This window comes from Staurois parvus, unplaced genomic scaffold (genome assembly GCF_062004578.1).
Source record: "Staurois parvus isolate SC_StPar_1 unplaced genomic scaffold, SC_StPar_1.0 ptg000177l, whole genome shotgun sequence".
Lineage (NCBI taxonomy): Eukaryota > Metazoa > Chordata > Amphibia > Anura > Ranidae > Staurois > Staurois parvus.
In genome coordinates this window covers 8,081,645-8,102,758 of record NW_028317973.1, presented here as the reverse complement: position 1 = coordinate 8,102,758, position 21,114 = coordinate 8,081,645, and the positions used below count along the sequence as shown (strand labels likewise).

The following is a 21,114-nucleotide window of genomic DNA, read 5'->3' as shown; positions in this document are numbered from 1 at the left end:
GACAGGAGGAGTGCAGAGGGACAGGTGAGGGGCATATGGAAAGGAGGCGCGCAGAGGGACAGGTGGGGGGCATATGGACAGGAGGAGCGCAGAGGGACAGGTGGGGGGCAGAGGGACAGGAGGAGTGCAGAGGGACAGGTGAGGGGCAGATGGACAGGAGGAGCACAGTGGGACAGGTGAGGGGCAGTGGGACAGGAGGAGCGCAGAGGGACAGGTGGGGGGCAGAGGGACAGGAGGAGTGCAGAGGGACAGGTGGGGGGCAGTGGGGACAGGAGGGGGAAGTGGAACAGGTGGGGGGCAGTGTATCAGGGGACAGTGTGACAGGAGTGGGGATGCAGCAGTCCTCCAAGCTCTTACCTGTCCAGCAGGGGCTCCTTCAGATGGTATCCCTTCTCCCCCAGGTTCTCCGGCGGCTGCAAAAGAGCGGGCGGGCTCCGCCCCCCTGACCTCGTCCTCTTCTGCTTCCTCCTTCTGACCTTCCTGCACATCCCGGGCCCGGCACACTGAGAGCGGGCCCCACCCCTCACATGCTCCGAGCGCACTCCGGGGATCCGCTCTCCTCTGCAGCCGGTGACATGCGCAGATGTGTTAGGGGGACAGATCTTCATGGGGGGACAGATCTTGCCGCTACACCGATCCCTCAGCCATGGCGGCCCTACCCCTGTCCCTTTCGAAGGGGGGGTGGCACTACCGCCGTGCCACCCCCCTAAAAAGTGCTGCCCTAGGCAACTGCCTAGTTTGCCTTGCGGAAAATACGCCCCTGGCTGGAAGTATGCAGGGGGGAGATCTGGCCATCTCCTCCCACGTGTCCCTGTAGCTCAGAAGAGGGACTGAGACCAGTGCCATGCTGAGGAGAGGGGCCACCCGCCGGAGTAAGAAACTCCTTTATTTTGCACGGCCCCTCCTTGTTCTTCCTCTTCCCCATTAATCCCACTCAGTGCCCCCCTCTCTCCGAGGGCTCCCTGTGTATTTGGCGGGTATCCCCGCTGACTCACGTCGCTGTGAACTGCTGGATATCTTTGGCGGCTCACGGAGCTCACTCACCAAGCTGCCATCTCCCCCCCCCCCAGGCATTATTTTCAATGGATTTTCATTCATAAACCGACAATTACGTCAACAGAGGCATTCGTAAACCGAGGTATTACTGCATATGCTATGTTCTTTTTTTTCGTATGCAGCCTGTGGACTGAATGAAAAAAAGAGAAGAAATCTCTGCCAGAAAAAGTGTGTGGTATGCCCACCATTAGAATATACCGCCCTGCATCCACCCACTTCTAATGGCATGCACATATTAGGTCACACTTTGCCACAAGCGGCAGTTCCAAGATTGTACAAATGTCTAAATAGTGGCACACTTGAATAAAAATTGTCCACGTCTAAGTGGTACCCCATATGGAAAAAGGATGACACCAAGTCCCAAACTATCTTGTCACTGCTCCCCATATAGTCTGGGCATCCGGGGGGCTCCATGAAACTATCTTTTCCCTCTTAAATCCGAAACTTATAAGTATAGCCTGTTGTCCTCTCACAGGTCTTCTACATCATGACCCCATATCTGGCACGCTTGCTGGGGAGAAATTGTTTGAATGCAAGGCAGCCAGAAAAATTAATGAGGGACTCATCATCGCAGATTTTTTGCTGGGGAGTATAGACATCTACAAATTTTTGGTTAAGGTGATTTATAAGGGGCTGAATTTTGTGGAGCCGGTCAAATTCAGGGTCACCCCAAGGATGACAGAGTGTATTGTCGTTGAAATGCATAAAAACACATGATATGAGAAATACTCTCATATCTATGCCTGGCCATGGCAGCAGAGAACATGGGCATATGATGAATCGGGTCTGTGGACCAATACAACCGCAATTAATTTTTTTTAGTATTACCCATGTTGAGGGTTAGGTCCAAAAAAAATTTAAATTCGGAAACAGTAATGAGTTTCCATGCGATTGGTCTGGCAAGGTTTGAATTTGGGTTGGTGGAGATAAATTGTTGTGCATATAAAATGCTTTGATCCACAATCAATGTATACAGATCTTCCATGAAAAACAGCTCCAAAAAATTAAGGGAAGTATTTAAATTTGCTATATCCGTCTGAATTCCGGGTTGGGCATTGAATGGGAAAGTACGAGTGCTGCAGAATTTGTGAGCTGCCAATCAGGATTTGCAAGCACATCCAAAAGGATACTTGGGGCTCTACAGGCCTGTGTGCGAATTCGGGGTGGTTGCGGGACAAAAACATCTCCAAAAAATTAAGGGAAGTATTTAAATTTGCTATATCCGTCTGAATTCCGGGTTGGGCAGTGAATGGGAAAGTACGGGTGCTGCAGAATTTGTGGGCTGCCAATCGGGATTTGCAAGCACATCCGGAAGGATCCTTGGGGCTCTACAGGCCTGTGTGCGAATTCGTGGTGGTTGCGGGACAATACTTGTGCTCGCCACCGCACCAGCTTGTACTACACTTATGGGACTCGCCACATCACCAAGTCATACTGCAGTGCTGGTATTATCACAACAATACAACAACAGTACAGTTCAATACAAGAGTTAGGAGGGCCCTGCCCCTTGGAGCTTACAATCTAAGAGGTATGTGAAAGACCAGGAAGTACTAGGCCACTAGTACTCACCAGTTCACCAAAAGGTAGCGTGGTACTAGTACTGGCACTCTGCTGCATATGAGAGTCATCAAAATCTACCGGCAAGTGCTTACAGAGATCAGGCCTGATTCTGCGAACACTGCAGTTTTGTGTCCAAGGTATCAAGTGACAGTGACCTACTGACACTGCACTTGCTGGGGGAGAAGGGGGGGTAAACATAGGGGCTAAACGCAGGTGCTGACAGGTGTCGGGTCTGATCCTGCTAACGCTTTATTTTTGGGGATGCTATAGTAATGTGAGCGTTGGTATAGTGCTGATCTGTTCAAAGATATTGATCCGTTCAGACACTATACTAGCAATGGAGGTTTAATGTGTATGAGCGTGTTCCTGGCAATCAAGGGGTTAAATGTGATGATTGGTGTACTGACAAGAAATCTGACGCTATCTGGGAGGGGCGTGAAAACCACGGGAGTGTGAATCACGTATATATATATATATATATATATATATATATATATATATGATTTGTGCACCTGTGCCACCCTGTAGCAGTATTTCTGCTATAGGGCGGTCAGGAAGCGGTTACATAAGCGGTTTGTGTTATGTCGCTGTGTCATTTTAACTGAAAATTGCGTGGTCATGCAACCCTGCACCAAAATGAAATTTACATACTTTTTTCCCCATGAATTGGGCTTTCTTTTGGTGGTATTTGATCGCCTTTGCGTTTTTTATGTTTTGTGCTATAAAAAAAAAGTAAATTTTCTGAAAAAAACAATATTTTGCACTTTTTGCTATAAAACATGTCCAGTAAAAAGATTTAAAAATCAAATTTCATTATAAATTTATGCCAAAATGTATTCTGCGACACGTCTTTGCTAAAAGAAATCCAAATACGTGTAAATTAATTGGTTTACGTTAAAGTTATAGCATTTACAAATGGCGGTATAGATACTTTTTTTTGTATGCTAATAATAGCGGCGATCAGCGACTTATGTCGGCAATCAGTGACTTATGACGGGACTGCGGCAGACATTCTGACACTGGGGGGGGAATTGACTTGGGGTCACTGACATGCCCAGTGACACCAATACAGTGATCAGTGCAAAAAAAGCATTGACACTGTACTAATGGCACTGGGGAAGAAGGGGTTAACATTTTTAGGCAATCAAAGGATTAACTGTGTGAGGGGAGTGTTTTACTAGTGGGCGGGGGTGTGTTCTTTACAGGAACTCACTGTCCCGGAAAGCTAAAGCTCTGCTCTCCAGAACAGTGTGCTGGAAACTGACAGGGAGCAGAGCTGCATTGAAAACAATGCAGCTGTGCTCCGCGTCAGTGTTTGCCGGCAATCGCCGGGACCCAGTGGGTAATCACCGCCCGGGACCCGGTGATTGACACCCGCAGCCGCGATTGGTGCCGCGGGCAGGGTGGTCGCGTGCCACACGCACGCCCCCTACCATGTAAACAGGATGATGTCTATAAATGTGATCCTGCCTACAGGGGCTGCTTTGCCACAGTAAATGTACTGTGGGCGGTCCCCTAGTGGTTAAGATAACAAGGTAATACATATATTGTTTTTCTTTCAGGATAAACAAGGATTTTTTTTTTTAATGATTATTGTCTTGCAACAATTATTTTTTATTCAAAATCCTTAGACAATTAAGCGCAACAATAGTAAACAAAATGCCCCTTTTTCTTTTTATGACCACTGTTAATTTAAAAATAAATAGTGTTACTGCAGATAAAAAGTGTGCATTTTATTCTGTAGTTTGTCCTGTTCAAAATTACACTAAAATGATGATTCTGGTACAAAGCATTTCAAAGTTATTTACAAATTAACTGGTTCCCGACCACCCTATAGCAGAAATACTGCTACAGGGCGGCACGGGTGCGCAAAATCACGTATATATACGTATATATATATGTGATTTTGCATTTCCCGGTAGGGGACCCTCACGCCCTACCCGCGCTGCCATTCATGGCCGCTGCTGTCAGTCACCGGGTCCCGGACGGTGATTACCCGCCGGTGCCCAGTGATTACCGACAATCACCGACAGTGAGGAGGGCTGCTTTGTTTACGAACAGTCCAAAAGAATATTAAAAATGTATGCAGTTTGTCACCATTGCACGGGGCATGCACAGTTTTAAAGCATGTCATGTTTAGTATCTATTTACTTGGAATACCATCATCTTTTTTAGTTTACCAAATAATTGGCCAATATACAGTATTGTATTTTTGTGCATTATAAGTAAAAAAAAGTGTATTTTTTTCAAAACGTTTGTGTTTGAAAAATTGCTGCACGAGTACTATGTGACATTAAAAATTGCACCACCCACCATTTTATTCACTAGGGTGTCTGCTGTAAAAAAAATATATAAAGGTTTGGGGGTTCAAAATAATTTCCTAGCAAAAAATACAGTTTTTTTTCAGGTGAACAAAAAGTGTTAGAAAAGGCTTGGTCTTCAAGTAGTTAGAAGAATGAGTTATGTGTGGCATAAACTTCTAATGCTGGGCATAAAATGCCCCCACCCCCAAAATGACCTCTTTTTGGAAAGTAGACACCCCAAACTATTTGCTGAGAGGCCTGTTGAGTCAATAGAAGAGTTTATTTTTTTACCCCAAGTTTTTGGAAAATGACAAAAAACATTTTTTTTTTACACAACAAATTGTCACTTAAATGATTTATAAATATAAATACCAGGACAGTACAAACGATGTAATGAGGAAATAAAGCCCTTTAAAAGCCTAATGGTGCTTATTAGATTTTGGGGTCTTCTACTTGGCAAGCCTACCAAAAAGTCTCACATGTGGTATCCTCATACTCAGGAGAAGCAGCAGAATGTATTTTGGGGAGTAATTCCACATATACCCATGGCTTGTGTGAGCAATATATCATTTAAGTGACAACTTTGTGTAAAAAAAAAAACGTGTTTGTCATTTTCCAAAAACTTGTGGAAAAAAATTAATCTTCCATGGACTCAATATGCCTCTCAGCAGATAGCTTAGGTTGTCTACTTTCCAGAAAGGGGTATGGGGTGTTTGTACTGCCTTGGTATTTTAGCACCTCAAGAAATATGATGAGCAGTCAGAAAGTAAAAAATGTGTAAATTCCATTATCTATACCATAGTTTGTAGATTCTATAACTTTCACACAAAGCAATCAATATACACTTATTGGGATTTTTGTTACCAAAAACATGTAGCAGGATATATTTTTACCTAAATTTATGACAAAATTTGAGTTTTTTTTGTATTTTATGACAAATGAGAAAATATTTTTTTTTCAAAATTTTGGGTCTTTTTTGTTTATAGTGCGAATTGTCAGTTAAACAAGTCCAGCGCTGTATAGCAAAAAAATGGTGTAAATTGCAGTATCTATACCATAGTTTGTAGACGCTATAACTTTCACACAAAGCAATCAATATACACTTATTGGGATTTTTTTACCAAAAATATGTATCAGAATACATTTTGGCCTAAATTTATGACTAACTTTGAGTTTACTATATATTTTTTATAGCCGAAAGTAAAAAATATTGTTTTTCTTCAACATTTTTGGTCTTTTTTTGTTTATAGTGCGAAAAATAAAAAGTGCACAGGTGATCAAATACTACGAAAGAAAGCTCTATTTGTTTGAAAAAAGGATGTAAATTTTTTTGGATACAGCATTGCACAACTGCGCAATTACCAGTTGAAATAGTGCAGCGCCGAATAGCAAGACAAGGCCTGGTCAGAAAGGGGGGGGGTAAATCCTCAGCATGGCATGTGGTTAAATAAAGTTTGTTTTGTTTATTTTGGGAAATGTGTAAGTATATGTTAAATGTGTAAAAATATTAATGAACAAAACAAACATTAAAAAAAAAAAGTTTAAATATTAATGGTTAACAAAGTAGAAATGAAAAAACTAAATCAGCAGGAAAATAAAAATGTAATGGATAGGGTGAATAAGGAGTTAATTGGGGTTGATTAGAGTAAACTAAGATTATTAAGGGGTTATACAGAAAACATTTTGCCAGTTTGCTTTAAAGCTTGTTTGGCTGTACTTTTCCTGTGGATCACAGGAGTGCAGTTCGTTCTGCATGAAGTTAAAAAACCTTCTGTGTGCAGCAGTGCCCCCAGCCCTCTCAATACTTACCTGAGCCTCATCGCGATCCATCGATGTGCACAACCTTTCCCAGGTCTTTGCCTCCTCATTGGCTGAGACAGCAAGCGGGAGCCATTGGCTCCCACTGCTGTTAATCACAGCCAGTCACCCAATGAGAAGACAGAGGGGGTGGGCCCAAACCAAAGCTCCGTTTGTTAATGGACACAGGAAGCAGCGGGTGCCCCCATAGCAAGCTACTTGCTATGGGGGCACCCGGCAGAAAGGAGGAGCCAGGAGAGCCTGTAGGGGACCTGAGAAGAGGAGGATCCAGGCTGCTCTTTGCAAAATCAATGCACACAGTAAGTTAAGGTAAGTATAGACATGTTTGTTATTTTACGAAAAAAAAAAATTACTTTTATTACCGCTTTAATGATTTAAAAAAATTGTTAAAATGGAACTAAACCAAGCAAGTTAATCTTTTCAAAAAATAGTTACATTCCAGGAATTTTCCAGGAATGTAACTGTCACATTTGCTTGTGCTTTCAACCAAACTGTCAAAAACCATCAATGGCTGGTGTCATATCTGATCACATGTGCAGCATCATGGCAGTTGCAGGTCAAACAGAGGCTAAGATGGCAACTTCCTCGTCTGAAAAGCATAGTGATGCTATGTTTTAAATCTTTACAATACACTGTAGTTTTTTGATGAGTTGACTTCTCATGTTCATCAACCAGTTCAATTGACCTGTAGCCACTTTCTAAAATGCTTTCTTGTTTCTTTATCTTTTTTATATTTTTAATAAATGTGTCCTGAAGCAAAATTCATGTATGATTTAGCTGGAATTTTCAAATGATCTGACTCCTGGACTGTAGACAAGTGCAACTTGTTTTATTATGAATCGAAATTTGGACAAAATTTATGTTATTCAGAGATTCGAATGTATCCGAATCACAATAGTAATGACTTTCAAAGAATCTGATATAAATGATAATGAAACAACAAAATTCATTTGTTTCATTTGGATGTTTGAAGCATGTGAACTAACGAATAATCCAGATTGATTCGTGAATAGCTGGTTATTAAATTGGAGTTTCACCCAAAAGGGGAAATTCCACTTTAAGTCCTCCTTCGCTCCTCCTCTTTAGGAATTGGCACTTTTTTCTATGGGGGGGGTACCTGGAGTTCCCCCCCCCACTTCCTGCAGCCTTCTGGGGCATGTAACAGGTCCCAGAGGACTGCGGGACAAATTCACAATGCGCAGTGCAGCTCGTGCATGTGTATTGGGCAATGTGTCACAGCTGGGTGCCCACTGCTGAGATACTGGTTCCGGGGACAGAAGACCAAAGGAAAAAATAGCGTGGGTGAGCACATCGCTGGATCCCGGCACAGTATCTGTTAAATCGCATCCCCAAGCGCCACAGGAATTAAGACAGTTGCAGATCTAGGAACCCATCAACATATTTTCTTCTCTGGGTGCCTAACGATAGCACACAGATGGTGGTAGAGGAAGTGAATAGTGCAGTAACTTCCTCTACTGCCTTCTGTGTATAGTGACAGGTTGGAGGCAACAGGGCTACCAAAGGTGGTGGAACTCTGGCTGAAAGAAAGCTCTGGATAATGCTAATGTAAACAGGGTGATTAGGGTGTGCTCAGGCACAACTGACACACCCCATGCGCACACCTATGGCTTCTGTGATGCTTTTTTGAAGCTTTATTGAAGCTTGGCAAATGCCCTGTGTGTGTTGATTTTCTATTTGTTTTAAAGGGGCTCAGTAGAACCTTGGCTCAGTTATACCTCCAGTTCAGTATTACCCAGTAAAACACTCAGCAGATCTCCAGCTCATTAGTAACCTTGTTTAGCAAATCCCCAGCTCATTGTTACCCTCATTCAGCAGATCCCTCACTCATTGGTACTTCCCAGCTTGATTCTCCTCTTCTTGGGTCGCCCGCCAGTGTTCTTGGCTCCTCCTCTTCTCAGTATGCCACTGTAGGAAGCCACTTCCTATGGTGGCACACCTGTAGACTCAAGCCCAAGGTGTGTTACCTGCATCTATAGACACACACAATGAGGCTTGGCCCAGCTCCCTGCTCCTTCCTCACAGGCTGTGATTGACATCAGAAGGAACCAATGGCTACCACTTCTGTCACTGAACAGTGAGGAGAGAGACAGCAGCTCTGTGTTGGGCACAGTGCTGGATCAAGATTGGGCTCAGGTAAGAACAAAGCATGAAAGCTTTTTACCTTAATACAGAGGTTGCATTAAAGGATACATTCATCATTGGGAACATGTTACATGTTGCACCTGTTTTAGGGTGGAACATGTAGCATGTTCCCAATGACAGAAGTATATGAGAAGTTCCCCATACTTGATGTCACTTGTTAAAAACAGCATGGATGTGTGAGGTTCTGCCCACATGACCATATCATTCATACCCAGTGTTTTGTGAATTAATGAACTAAATGCCTTACCGGCTGTCGGCTTGTAGTTCTCAATGAACTTCCATGCCGCTGTAGAGCACCATGGTCAAGGCTGCTGTTAGAAATCACGGGACCCCATACAGCCTATCAGACAGGGCCCCCTTCCCCCACCAGCAGAAAATACACTAAAATAATTACAAACTTACATATTTCCTGGTAAATCTAAAAGGTAAAAGTGTATTGAGGTAATAAATAAAGCTCTGTGTAAATGAGGTTTTGGGGCTCATTCACATGGGTGCTGTGGCCTCTACAGTGTGAATCAGCAGTTTGTTTATATGGCTGGAGCTGAGTGCAGTCAGCCTATGTTATGATATGGGGATGCAGCAGCTGTATGAACACAGCCACAGGTCTGAATTTGACAGGCGTGTGGATGTAGGTGTACAGCCCTGAATACAGACAGTGGACATTCAGAGCTCACCTACAGCACAAATTAAAACCTGCAGCTGTGTTTGTACAGATGCTGCATCCCTACAGAGTAACAGGCAACTCCAGCTGCATTAACAAACTGCTCATCCACGCGGTACGCACCAGAGCACCTATATAAATGAGCCATTCATTTTTTTTACAGTTTTTTTTAAACACAGGCATTGGAGCTGTGGGAATGGGCGGGAGCTGTCAGTACCTGGATAGGGAGGGTGATCTGTGTGGCAGGGGGCAAATACTGGCACCTAATAAAATGAGAATAAATTCAAGCGCTTACTATGGTGAATGCAAAATATAAAGTATGATATGAATACTGTAGCCGCTAGTGAACACAACCCATGTCTCAGTGGGCTAAATAATGAATAATATCAATGAAAATATGCTGCGCATATGAAAATGTACAAAACCTATAAAATATATATGCGTAGAATTGTGATAGCAAAAAATAAATTATGTGACACAAAAAACATTTATTCAAATTAAATATTCCAAAAAAATATATATAATCAAAATCCAATTGTTTGTGTTCTCCTGTGAACCCTCCTTGGGATAATGACCACCGTGTGAATCTGTCACAGAATTCCAGTGCAAAACATCCTCCACCATATATCTCCCCACCTCCAGCAGTATGACCTCACATTATACAATGTTTTGGTCTAACTGCACTTTTGGTCCCAAATGTATGGACTCTGAAGATCAAATTGCTGACTAATAGCTCCAAAAGATGCTCCCTGCAGATAACCTCCTCAGGCTCAGCCGTGTTCCTCATAAACAAAAGCTCAAAATAGAGCTTTATCCTTTAAAAACTTTCATTGCACATTAAACATAAGAGATGCACTCACGTTTCGTAGGTCCATAGCTGCACCATGTATGGTGAACATCCAGTAATGTACTAATTGGGCACAAGATGGCAGTGTCATCCCCAGCAGTATAGAACCAGTCCATGCTCCAAAACATCACTATACAAAGTATATAGCAAGGCAATGCACGGGCCCTATGTACTGTATACCTGCAATTGCCTACAGATATGACAATCCTGGAGCGGTGTGTGGATTACTACTACCGCTATTCCGATGAATGGCAACATCGTGCGGATGACGTGTGGATTAGTAGTAATCCACACATTGCTCCAGGATTGTCATATCTGTAGGCAATTGCAGGTATACAGTACATAGGGCCCGTGCATTGCCTTGCTATATACTTTGTATAGTGATGTTTTGGAGCATGGACTGGTTCTATACTGCTGGGGATGACACTGCCATCTTGTGCCCAATTAGTACATTACTGGATGTTCACCATACATGGTGCAGATATGGACCTACGGAACGTGAGTGCATCTCTTATGTTTAATGTGCAATGAAAGTTTTTAAAGGATAAAGCTCTATTTTGAGCTTTTGTTTATGAGGAACACAGCTGAGCCTGAGGAGGTTATCTGGAGGGAGCATTTTTTGGAGCTATTATTCAGCAATTTGATCTTTAGAGTCCATACATTTGGGACCAAAAGTGCAGTTAGACCAAAACATTGTATAATGTGAGGTCATACTGCTAGAGGTGAGCAAATATATGGTGGAGGATGTTTTGCACTGGAATTCTGTGACAGATTCACACAGTGGTCGTTATCCCAAGGAGGTGTCACAGGAGAACACAAACAATTGGATTTTGTTTATATATATTTTTTTGAATATTATTTACATTTTTTTGTGTCACATAATTTTATTTTTTGCCATCACCATTCTATGCATACAGTCATGGCCGAAATTGTTGGCACCCTTGATATTTTTCCTGAAAATCAAGTATTTCACACAAAAAAGGTATTGCATTAACACATGTTTTGCTATACACATGTTTATTCCCTTTGTATGTATTGGAACAAATATAAAACAGAGGCAGAAAAGCAAATATGACATAATGTCACACAAAACCCCAAAAATGGGCTGGACAAAAGTATTGGCACCCTTAACTTAATATTTGGTTGCACACCCTTTGGAAAACATAACTGAAATCAGTCGCTTCCTATAACCATCAATAAGCTTCTGACACCTCTCACCCGGAATTTTGGACCACTCTTCCTTTGCAAACAGCTCCAGGTCTCTCTTATTGGAAGGACACCTTTTCCCAACAGCAATTTTAAGATCTCTCCACAGGTGTTCAATGGGATTTAGATCTGGGCTCATTGCTGGCCACTTCAGAACTCTCCAGCGCTTCTTTGCCATCCATTTCTGAGTGCTTTTTGACGTATGTTTGGGGTCATTGTCCTGCTGGAAGACCCAGGATCTTGGACGCAAACCCAGCTTTCTGACACTGGGCCCTACAGTGCGACCCAAAATCCTTTGGTAATCCTCAGATTTCATGATGCCTTGCACACAGTCAAGGCACCCAGTGCCAGAGGCAGCAAAACAACCCCAAAACATCATTGAACCTCCACCATATTTTACCGTAGGTACTGTGTTTTGTTCTTTGTAGGCCTCATTCCGTTTTCGGTAAACAGTAGAATGATGTGCTTTACCGAAAAGCTCTATCTTGGTCTCATCTGTCCACAAGACATTTTCCCAGAAGGCTTTTGGCTTACTCAAGTACATTTTGGCAAACTGTAGTCTTGCTTTTTTATGTCTCTGTGTCAGCAGTGGGGTCCTCCTGGGTCTCCTGCCATAGCGTTTCATTTCATTTAAATGTCGACGGATAGTTCGCGCTGACACTGATGCTCCCTGAGCCTGCAGGACAGCTTGAATGTCTTTGGAACATGTTTGGGGCTGCTTATCCACCATCCGGACTATTCTGCGTTGCAATCTTTCATCAATTTTCCTCATCCGTCCACGACCAGGGAGATTAGCTACAGTGCCATGGGTTGCAAACTTCTTGATAATGTTGCGCACTGTGGACAAAGGCAAATCTAGTTCTCTGGAGATGGACTTGTAACCTTGAGATTGTTGATATTTTGCCACAATTTTGGTTCTCAGGTCCTCAGACAGTTCTCGTCTCCTCTTTCTGTTGTCCATGCTTAGTGTGGCACAGACAGACACACAATGCAAAGGTTAAGTGAACGTCTCTCCTTTTTATCTGCTTTCAGGTGTGATTTCTATATTGCCCACACCTGTTACTTGCCCCAGGTGAGTTTACAGGAGCATCACATGCTTGTAACATTCTTATTTATCCGCAGTTGTGAAAGGGTGCCAATACTTTTGTCCAGCCCATTTTTGGAGGTTTGTGTGACATTATGTCGAATTTGCTTTCTTTCCTCCCTTTTTTTGTTTTGTCCCAATACACACAAAGGGAATAAACATGTGTATAGCAAAACATGTGTTAATGCAATACGTTTCGTGAGAAATACATGATTTCCTGGAGAAATATCAAGGGTGCCAACAATTTCGGCCATGACTGTATATATTTTATAGGTTTTGTGCATTTTTATATGTAGCGCAGCATATTATCATTGATATTATTAAATACTGGAACCTGTTCCCTTGTGGATCCCCCTGCAGCATCCTAAAACTGGCAGGGATGAGAAGACTAGAAGGTGTCTATGCTGCAGGGGGAACCACAGGGTGATCAGTTTCAGAGATTGATAAGGTAAGGGAACGTGACTGATCTCGAGTTGTGGATGCAATTTTACTAGTGGTGAGACTTCGTTATGTCTTGTTCACATGGGATATAGAAAAGCATACACTCATGGATGGCTGTGTTCATCAACAATGGTAAATACAGGTGTTTTGTGCATCTCTGTGCAGACAGTTCCATTGATGCCAAATAGAACACAGTGGCTGCATGCACTCATATGCTGCTTCCAATCTGATATCCATGCAGGTATCAAATCTATAGTGTAGTGTGACTTCTGTGCTACCCAATTTGAACTAAACTCAAAAATGCAGTGAAAACAATACTGTGATAAAACACTAATTGGGAAATCGTGATCGGGTGCACCTCACATCAATGTGTATTCACACTTCACGAGTACAAATAAAAATGCATGTGACATAAACGCATAAGATAAATATATAAATATTTGTTAAAGATATATACAGCATTCCTTTGCCAACCAAACTAAAAATAAAAAAATATATATATGAATGCATGTGACCTAACTGCATAAAATAAATGTATGTATTCTAACTGACATCAATCAAAGGGGTTTATTTACTAAAGCTGGAGAATGCAAAATCTGGTGCAGCTCTGCATAGAAACCAATCAGCTTCTAGGTTTTATTGCCACAGCTTAACTGAACAAGCTGAAGTTAGAAGCTGATTGGCTACCATTCAGAGCTGCACCAGACTCTGAGTGCACCAGTTTTAGTAAATCTACCCCAAACTGTCTGCACAGGGAAGCACAAAACACCTGTTCTTACCATTGCAGGTGAACACAGCAATCCATGAGACCTTAAGAATCTAATTATGCTAGATCTGAGTAGGGGATAGCAAATGGGACACATTAACCAGACTGGTTAGTAAACGGTTAAAAAGGCATTGAAAAGTGATACTTGGATTTGAAGAGGAAAGGGGTGATGACGACACAGAAAACGCAAAGTAGAAAAGTTGCATTGGATAGACAATGAAAAGTTTGTAGCAAGGAGGGTGACCTGAAGGGAACCAGCCTGCAGGAGAGGAGTGGGAAACCCAGCTACATAAAGAATACCAAGCCAGGCTGGGAGAAGATAAAAGACAGCCACAGAAGGGAATGTAGCTGATCAGGAGGCAAAATGATGTGGGAGACAGCAGTGAAGGATAGTTGGATCAGAGTGATAAACAGTGAGACAGGATAGATTGGACTGGGAGCACAGGAGTGAAGGAATGGAGGAAGCCTGACCGGGGCACAGTCAACAGGATCGAGAAAGGAGAAAGATTGGAGTGTGATTGCAGGGGGTGGGAGAGATATATGAGTGAGAGCGCGAGTAGGTCAAGAATATGGAGGAGGGAAGGGGGACTGAGAAACAAAGTTACAATCAGAGGTAAGGCGATGTGATGGATGCTGAGTTAAACTGAGGGAGCAGAATGGATAGTGCAGCTAACTTTCAGAGCACTGACCCCTGCTGAGAGAGAATGACAGCAGGCTGTGGAAGTGAGTGTGGATTAGCCACACATGTAGCAGCAAGGGAGAATGACAGGAGGAGAAAGACAATTGTTAGCTGCCCGGGCCCCCTGCAGGAGGACCGGAGCGACCCCCGTATCAGCGGCCTTGACCGTGGTAGTTCATTGATTCTTCTTGTCAGTATACCTGCTTGCCAGTACATCCTGTACAGGTAAGCAGATATACTGACAGGTCTGCAGGAGACCTGCATGGCACCAGCGATCTGATCACTGTTGAAATGCTTTACAGGCTCCTGCAGCCACAAACAACAAATGCACATTTTGTTACCTGAAAAAATGTGCATTTATTATTTTGGTGAAAAGGTGAACCTATCCTTTAAAGGTAAAAAGCTTTAGCCTTTACAATCACTTTAAATAGACTTTAGTAAGCCACAAACAAATTAAAGGCTGACTTGAGCTAAGCAGATCAGCCACCGTAAGCAGATCAGCCACTGTTTTTTTTATTGGGTAAAATTTTAAACAGTGCTGTATCAGTAAAGGCTGTTATTTGTAGCACTCCTATCTGTGGTATATGCTTCTCCTAAACCTGTAACTGTCACTCTTGCATTGTAAAATTACAGACCCAGTGGCAGGATAAACAGATAATAAAGTTATATATTTCAGGGAATAAAAAACAAAAACTGCTGTGGTAATAAAATGGAGAAATTGCATCAAACATGCTTTTTGATTTGCGCCCATAGTTTCAATTTAGTCTGGATTTATACCTTGTGCATGGCGTAAAGCATGCATTGACATTCGTTAAACACAATTGAGTTGATGCGCGTTGACACCCAATTTTAACATGTTGTGTTGATGTGCATTTTTTTCGCAGCTGAAGTCTAAATACTGCACTGTGATGCGTTGTAATTCATTTCCCTCTGTATTTAAATGCAGCATGTTTCATTTTCACCCAGCATACTACACCTGGGCATATTTGAAACAATGCATTTCAACGTGTCACTGTGTTGGGCCTGTGTTGAACAGCACAGCTCAACTGTTGTGGTGTATATGGGCTCTTAAAGCAGAGTCAGGCTCTTTATTGCAGCAGAGACATACAATGTCTCTTCTTCAATAAAAGAAACCTACCTGCCTGCTCACAGTCTTCTTTGGAATTCACAATGAGCTGTGCACGTTTTAATATATTTATGAATGATATAGGGTCTGGGATTAATCACATCCCTGCCACCCTATAGCAGATATACTGCTACAGGGCAGCAGGGGTGCGCAAAATCACATATATATATGTGATTTTGCATTTCCGGGTAGGGGGTGCGAGCGAGCCCTACCTGCGTCACCATTCGCAGCCACGGCTGTCAATCACCAAGTCCCGGCCGGTGATTACCTGCCAGCGCCTGGTGATTACCAAGGATCTCCGATGGGGAGGAGGGCTACTTTGTTTACTAACAGTCCTCCTCCCTGTCGGCTCGGACACACTGCTCTGGATGACTGTGCACAGCCATCTAGAGCACTGTGATTACAGTGAAGCACCAACACACCGCTCCCCAGTAAAACACACCCATCACACAGTTAACCCTTTGATCACCCCTCATGTTAATCCCTTCCGGGCCCAGTGCCATTAGAACAGTGTCAGTGCAAAAAAACAATATTTTTTTACTTTTTGCTATTCAACATGTCCAGTAAAAAAATTTACAAAATCAAATTTTGTCAAAAATTTAGGCCAAAATGTATTCTGCTACATGTCTTTGCTAAAAAAAATCCCAATATGTGTAAATTAATTGGTTTACATGAAATTTCTTCCTCTTCCGGCATTCTGACATTGGGGGGAACTGACTTGGTGTCACTGACATCCCCAGTGACACCAATACAGTGATCAGTGCTATCCCCAGTGTCACCAATACAAGAAGAAGAAGAACTTTCATGTAAACCAATTAATTTACACATATTGGGATTTTCTTTTAGCAAGGACATGTAGCAGAACACATTTTGGCCTACATTTTTGAGAAAATGTGATTTTTTAAATTTTTTTACTGGACATGCTGAATAGCAAAAAGTAAAAAAATATTGTTTTTTTCTCAAAATTGTTGGTCTTTTTTTTTTTTGTACTGGTTGAACTGGGTGGACTTTTGTCTTTTTTCAGCCAGACTAACTATGTAATTATGCAAGCACAACTCCGTTTACATTCCATCACAGGGTGTGTGTGCCAGAATGACTGAAGTCCCACACATGAATAGGACTAACGTCATCCCATGCCGGCCAATAAATACACCTAAAGGCCAAACCCAGCAGAAGATGGTGGTGCTGGGACATAGATAGTTAAAAGAAGGGCACATTTAGCTCCACTTTAAGCATCATCTTACTGCTTGCATTTCAGCTTCTCTTATATGAAAGAAATTGTATAAGAAATTGTCTTTTTCTTTAGAAACAATGATTTTAAAAAATACATGAAAGTTCTTTTAATGCTTATTTGATTATTACATCAAGCCAACAGACAAAGCTTATAACTCCTTTCTTGTCTGCCAGGCTAGCGTATCACCCTCCTAGTTCAGAGTAGGCTGCTAGCTAAATTTAGTTCAGCTCCTCTTTAAACAGTGGAGCAGGGGTTGATTACTCAGGGCTGCTTGGGTTTCACAGGATGCTGCTCTGTTTGTTCTCCCTGTCTTCTGGAGATTTCTGGAATATAGTGGAAGGAAGGACATAGCCTGCAGCCTGAATATTTATGGAACTCTAACCAATCCCTGGGGAAGTATTCCGAGAAGGTGGAGAGAGAGAGAGCTCATAAGTAGTCTGAGGCCTGGGCAGCAGAAGCAGTGTGTTCCTGAGTCCAGTCGTGCAGGAGGACACCTCCGTACAGGGGCTCTGCCCCTTGAGGCAGCAGTCTGGGAGGAAGCCAGCCTGAAGACACCAAGGCTTCAACTAGGCTTAGCTGGAAGCCTATATACAAGTCCTAGTTTAAGGATCCAGTCGGGTCAGGAGAAAGCTCATGAGGGGAAACCAGAAGGGAGCTGTGAGAGAGAGCCCAAGTTGTCCAGCAGCGGTGTAAGTCTACATCTCCCTCACTGGGAAAGAACCTAGTGGATATTGGCAGGAAGCAACTGATGATTCTGAGGCGTGAGTATAGGGTCCTAGTTCTGCAGAGGGTGACAGCGTGGTTCTTTGAAACTCTGGAAGGAGTACAATTCACAGTCAACCTAGTGATCCGTTTCTTTTGCAAGTGTAGTACAGCCAGCAGTTGTGCAATGCAGCCAGAAGTTAAGTAGTCCTCAAATTGTACAGTTTTGCAGTATCTCAAGCTCCCCATTCCTACCCAAGTTTATTGCTCTACAATACCAAGCGCAAAAAAAGAAACCCTTAGACTGATCTTTGAGCCAGAGGAAGAATGATGAAAATGCTGTGTGCCTGGCTCTGTCTGTTCCGAGAGGGGAAATAGGACTGAATTTACCAGCGGTTCTTTAAGGGGTGCACTATACTAGTCTTACTGGCTTGCTAGTAATTAAGCTGATGTTTTTAGAGCGCAACAGCTCAAACTCTAGTCTACCAGACTAAAGCAGAACTAAACCCTCCTATCCTTTTTAGCCAAGGAAGCTGCCGCCTTAACTCTGTTTGATCTGCAACTGCCATGGTTTTGCACATGTGAATAGTTATGACACAAGCCATTTGATGATTTGACAGTTTCGTTGAGAGTACAAGCAAATGTGAAAGTTATTCCTGGTTTATCAATGCCACACAAAATTGTTACAACAGGGAGAGGATGGAGGTTTTCACACTGCAGCATTAGCGTTGATTCATGAGGCAAAAATAATGCTACCTGCAGAGTTTGACAAGTGTTAATGTTTTGCAACTGCCTACATTCACCTCTAACATGCCACAACCGTACCTGGAACGCACTGTAAATGCGCCTAAGTTGCAAAACATCAAAAAGCGAAAAATTTTCTATTTTAGCCTTGTGAAAAAAAAACACCACAGAGTGTTTGAGAAGTATTGCCTGACACAACAGGAACGCCTGTACAACACATCCTAAATGCTGTTTTTTGAAACTGTTAAATCAGTGAGTTTAGGTTCACTTTAACCACTTGGTAACCGCTCTATAGCTGAATGACAGCTGTAGCACATTTACCCAGTTCAGGGAGGGCGTCATATGACGTCCTCCTGTGCGCAATCAGGGATGTGCACCCGGTGATCCTCCAGCAGCCTTTTACCACGTGATCAGCTGTGTCCAATGACACAGCAGATCACGGTGTAAATACATAATAATAATAGTCAGTGAAAAAAAAATATTTATAAATTTCATCAGTGAAACAAATATAAATATATGTGAAAATATGAAAAAAAAGTCCACTGTCACAAATCAATGGTGAAGAAAAAGTGCTCCAATCAACAAAAAATGGTGCTAAAGGAACTCCAATGTGCCCACACCATCCGTGACTTCCAATATGGTCAGGGATGGTGTGAGCACGTTGGAGTTCCTTTAGCACTGTTTTTTGTTGATTGGAGCACTTTTTCTTCACCATTGATTTGGGACAGTGGACTTTTTTTTATATTTTCACATATATTTATTTCACTGATGAAATTTTTTTTTTTTTTCACTGACAATTATTATTATTATGCATAATTTTTATTAATTTTTGCACTGTGGTGTCAGTTAAAATTATGTATTGAAGTTTTTTCATCTATAAACAGCAGCACTAATTAATTACTTGGTTGGGTTCAGGCGCGGGTTTATCTCACACAGTGTAAATACAGTTGCCGGTTATCAGCAGCACTTTCCTCGCGCTGTCACAGTGTGAAGAAAGTACTGCCGATAGCCAGCAGCTGTCACAGGAAGAGATCAGCACTGATGATCAGTGCCCTGCAGTGCTGCCCAGCAATGCCTCCCACCTATGCCCAGCAGCGTCCCCCATACATGCCACCCATCTGTGCCGCTTAGCAGTTCCGCCCATCAGTGCCCAGCAGTTCCGCCAGTTAGCGCCGTCAGTCAGCGCCGTCCATCAGTGATCATCAAGGCTGCATATCAGTGCAGCATCATCAGTGCTTCCTCATCAATGCCCACCAGTGTCACCTCATCAGTGCCACCTCATCAGTGCATCCTATTAGTGCCCATCAGTCCTGCCTATCCGTGCCACCTCATCAGTGCCCATCAGTGCAGCCTCATCAATGCATATCAGTGAAGAAGAAAAATTACCTGTTTGCAAAATTTTATAATAGAAACAAAGAAAAACTTTTTTTTTCAAATTTCTTTGCTCTTTTTTTGTTTATAGTGCAAAAAAAACCAACAAAACACCCAGTGGTGATTAAATACCACTAAAAGAAAGCTCTATTTGTGTGAAAAAAATGATAAAACTGTCATATGGGTACAATGTTGCATGACCGCGCAATTGTCATTCAAAGTGCGACAGCGCTGAAAGCTGAAAATTGGCCTGGGCAGGAAGGGGGTATAAGTGCGCGGTAGGCAAGTGGTTAATAAGACAGTGGAATCCCTCCTGCCATACCCCATCCATCTTCTCTGTTCAGGCGAGGCTATATGGGGTTTCAATCAAAGAAAGTCTGTTTTTGCTGAGCTTTGCATTAGGGACTGGCTGGCATTAGCGAGGAGTCCTACATATTACTTCAGAGGGGATTTCAAATTATTTGATGGGAAAATCCCCTGTAAAATTTTACTTCAAACACTTTACCTTAATATCTCTGGTTCAAACAGGTCGTCTTTCATGTTGCACTTGCACTTTGCGTGCCTTTTTAAATGCTTTAAAAGGTGAAACCATCAACATGAATTAAAATTATTTCTTACATTCCATATTTATTTTTGCAGGCTACAAATGCTGGAATAATGGTCTACATTTTGTTCCTGATCCCACTGCTTCTTATGGGTGGAATTCAAGGTGAGTTTTATAGATCATATAGACTCTTGCTTAAAGTGGTTGTAAATCTTGAAATGAGAAATGAACAGTGGATATCCCTCTATAGTGTGTATTAGCCTCAATCCAAGGCACTGAGTGCGGTTTATGTCTCCTCTCTCTTCCCCCTGCTATCTGCATTAGTCACTTCTGACAGGCTATCCCAACACCACAGAATCTTGGAATATGGCATTGCCCCCACTCCAGCACATATAAGAGGACTGACAGTCTCAGCTGTGCATGTTTCACTATGAGACTGTGTAGAGGGGCATGTGTCCTATCCCTCTGCTCTGGCCTCAGAGTGCCCCATCATTAGTGTCAGTGTGTGAGGAATAGTACTCCATCATTAGTGTCAGTGGGAGGAATCGTGCCCCATCATTAGTGTCAGTGGAAAGAATCGTGCCCCATCATTGATGTCAGTGGGAGGAATAGTGCCCCATCATTGGTGTCAGTGGGAGGAAAAGTGCCCCCTCATTGGTGTCAGTGACACCAATGAGGGGACATTATTCCTCCCACACTGACACTAATGATGATTCTTCCTTCCACTGACACCAATGATGGTGCCCCATCATTATTGTCAGTGTGTGAGGAAAAGTGCTCCATCATTAGTGTCAGTGGGAGGAATCGTG

At 42.6% G+C, this 21,114-nt stretch overlaps 1 protein-coding gene across 1 annotated transcript in view; it reads left to right on the top strand.

Annotated features, from left to right (window-relative positions):
- Positions 1-9,468: 9,468 nt before the first annotated feature.
- Positions 9,469-21,114, top strand: part of LOC149462316 (cadherin-related family member 2-like) — a 140,158-nt gene continuing 128,512 nt past the window's right edge. Inside the window, exons 1-2 of the mRNA XM_089677134.1 lie at positions 9,469-9,528; positions 20,401-20,470. Coding sequence (XP_089533260.1) covers positions 9,469-9,528; positions 20,401-20,470 — 130 coding nt within the window. The remainder of the gene's footprint in view (positions 9,529-20,400; positions 20,471-21,114) is intronic.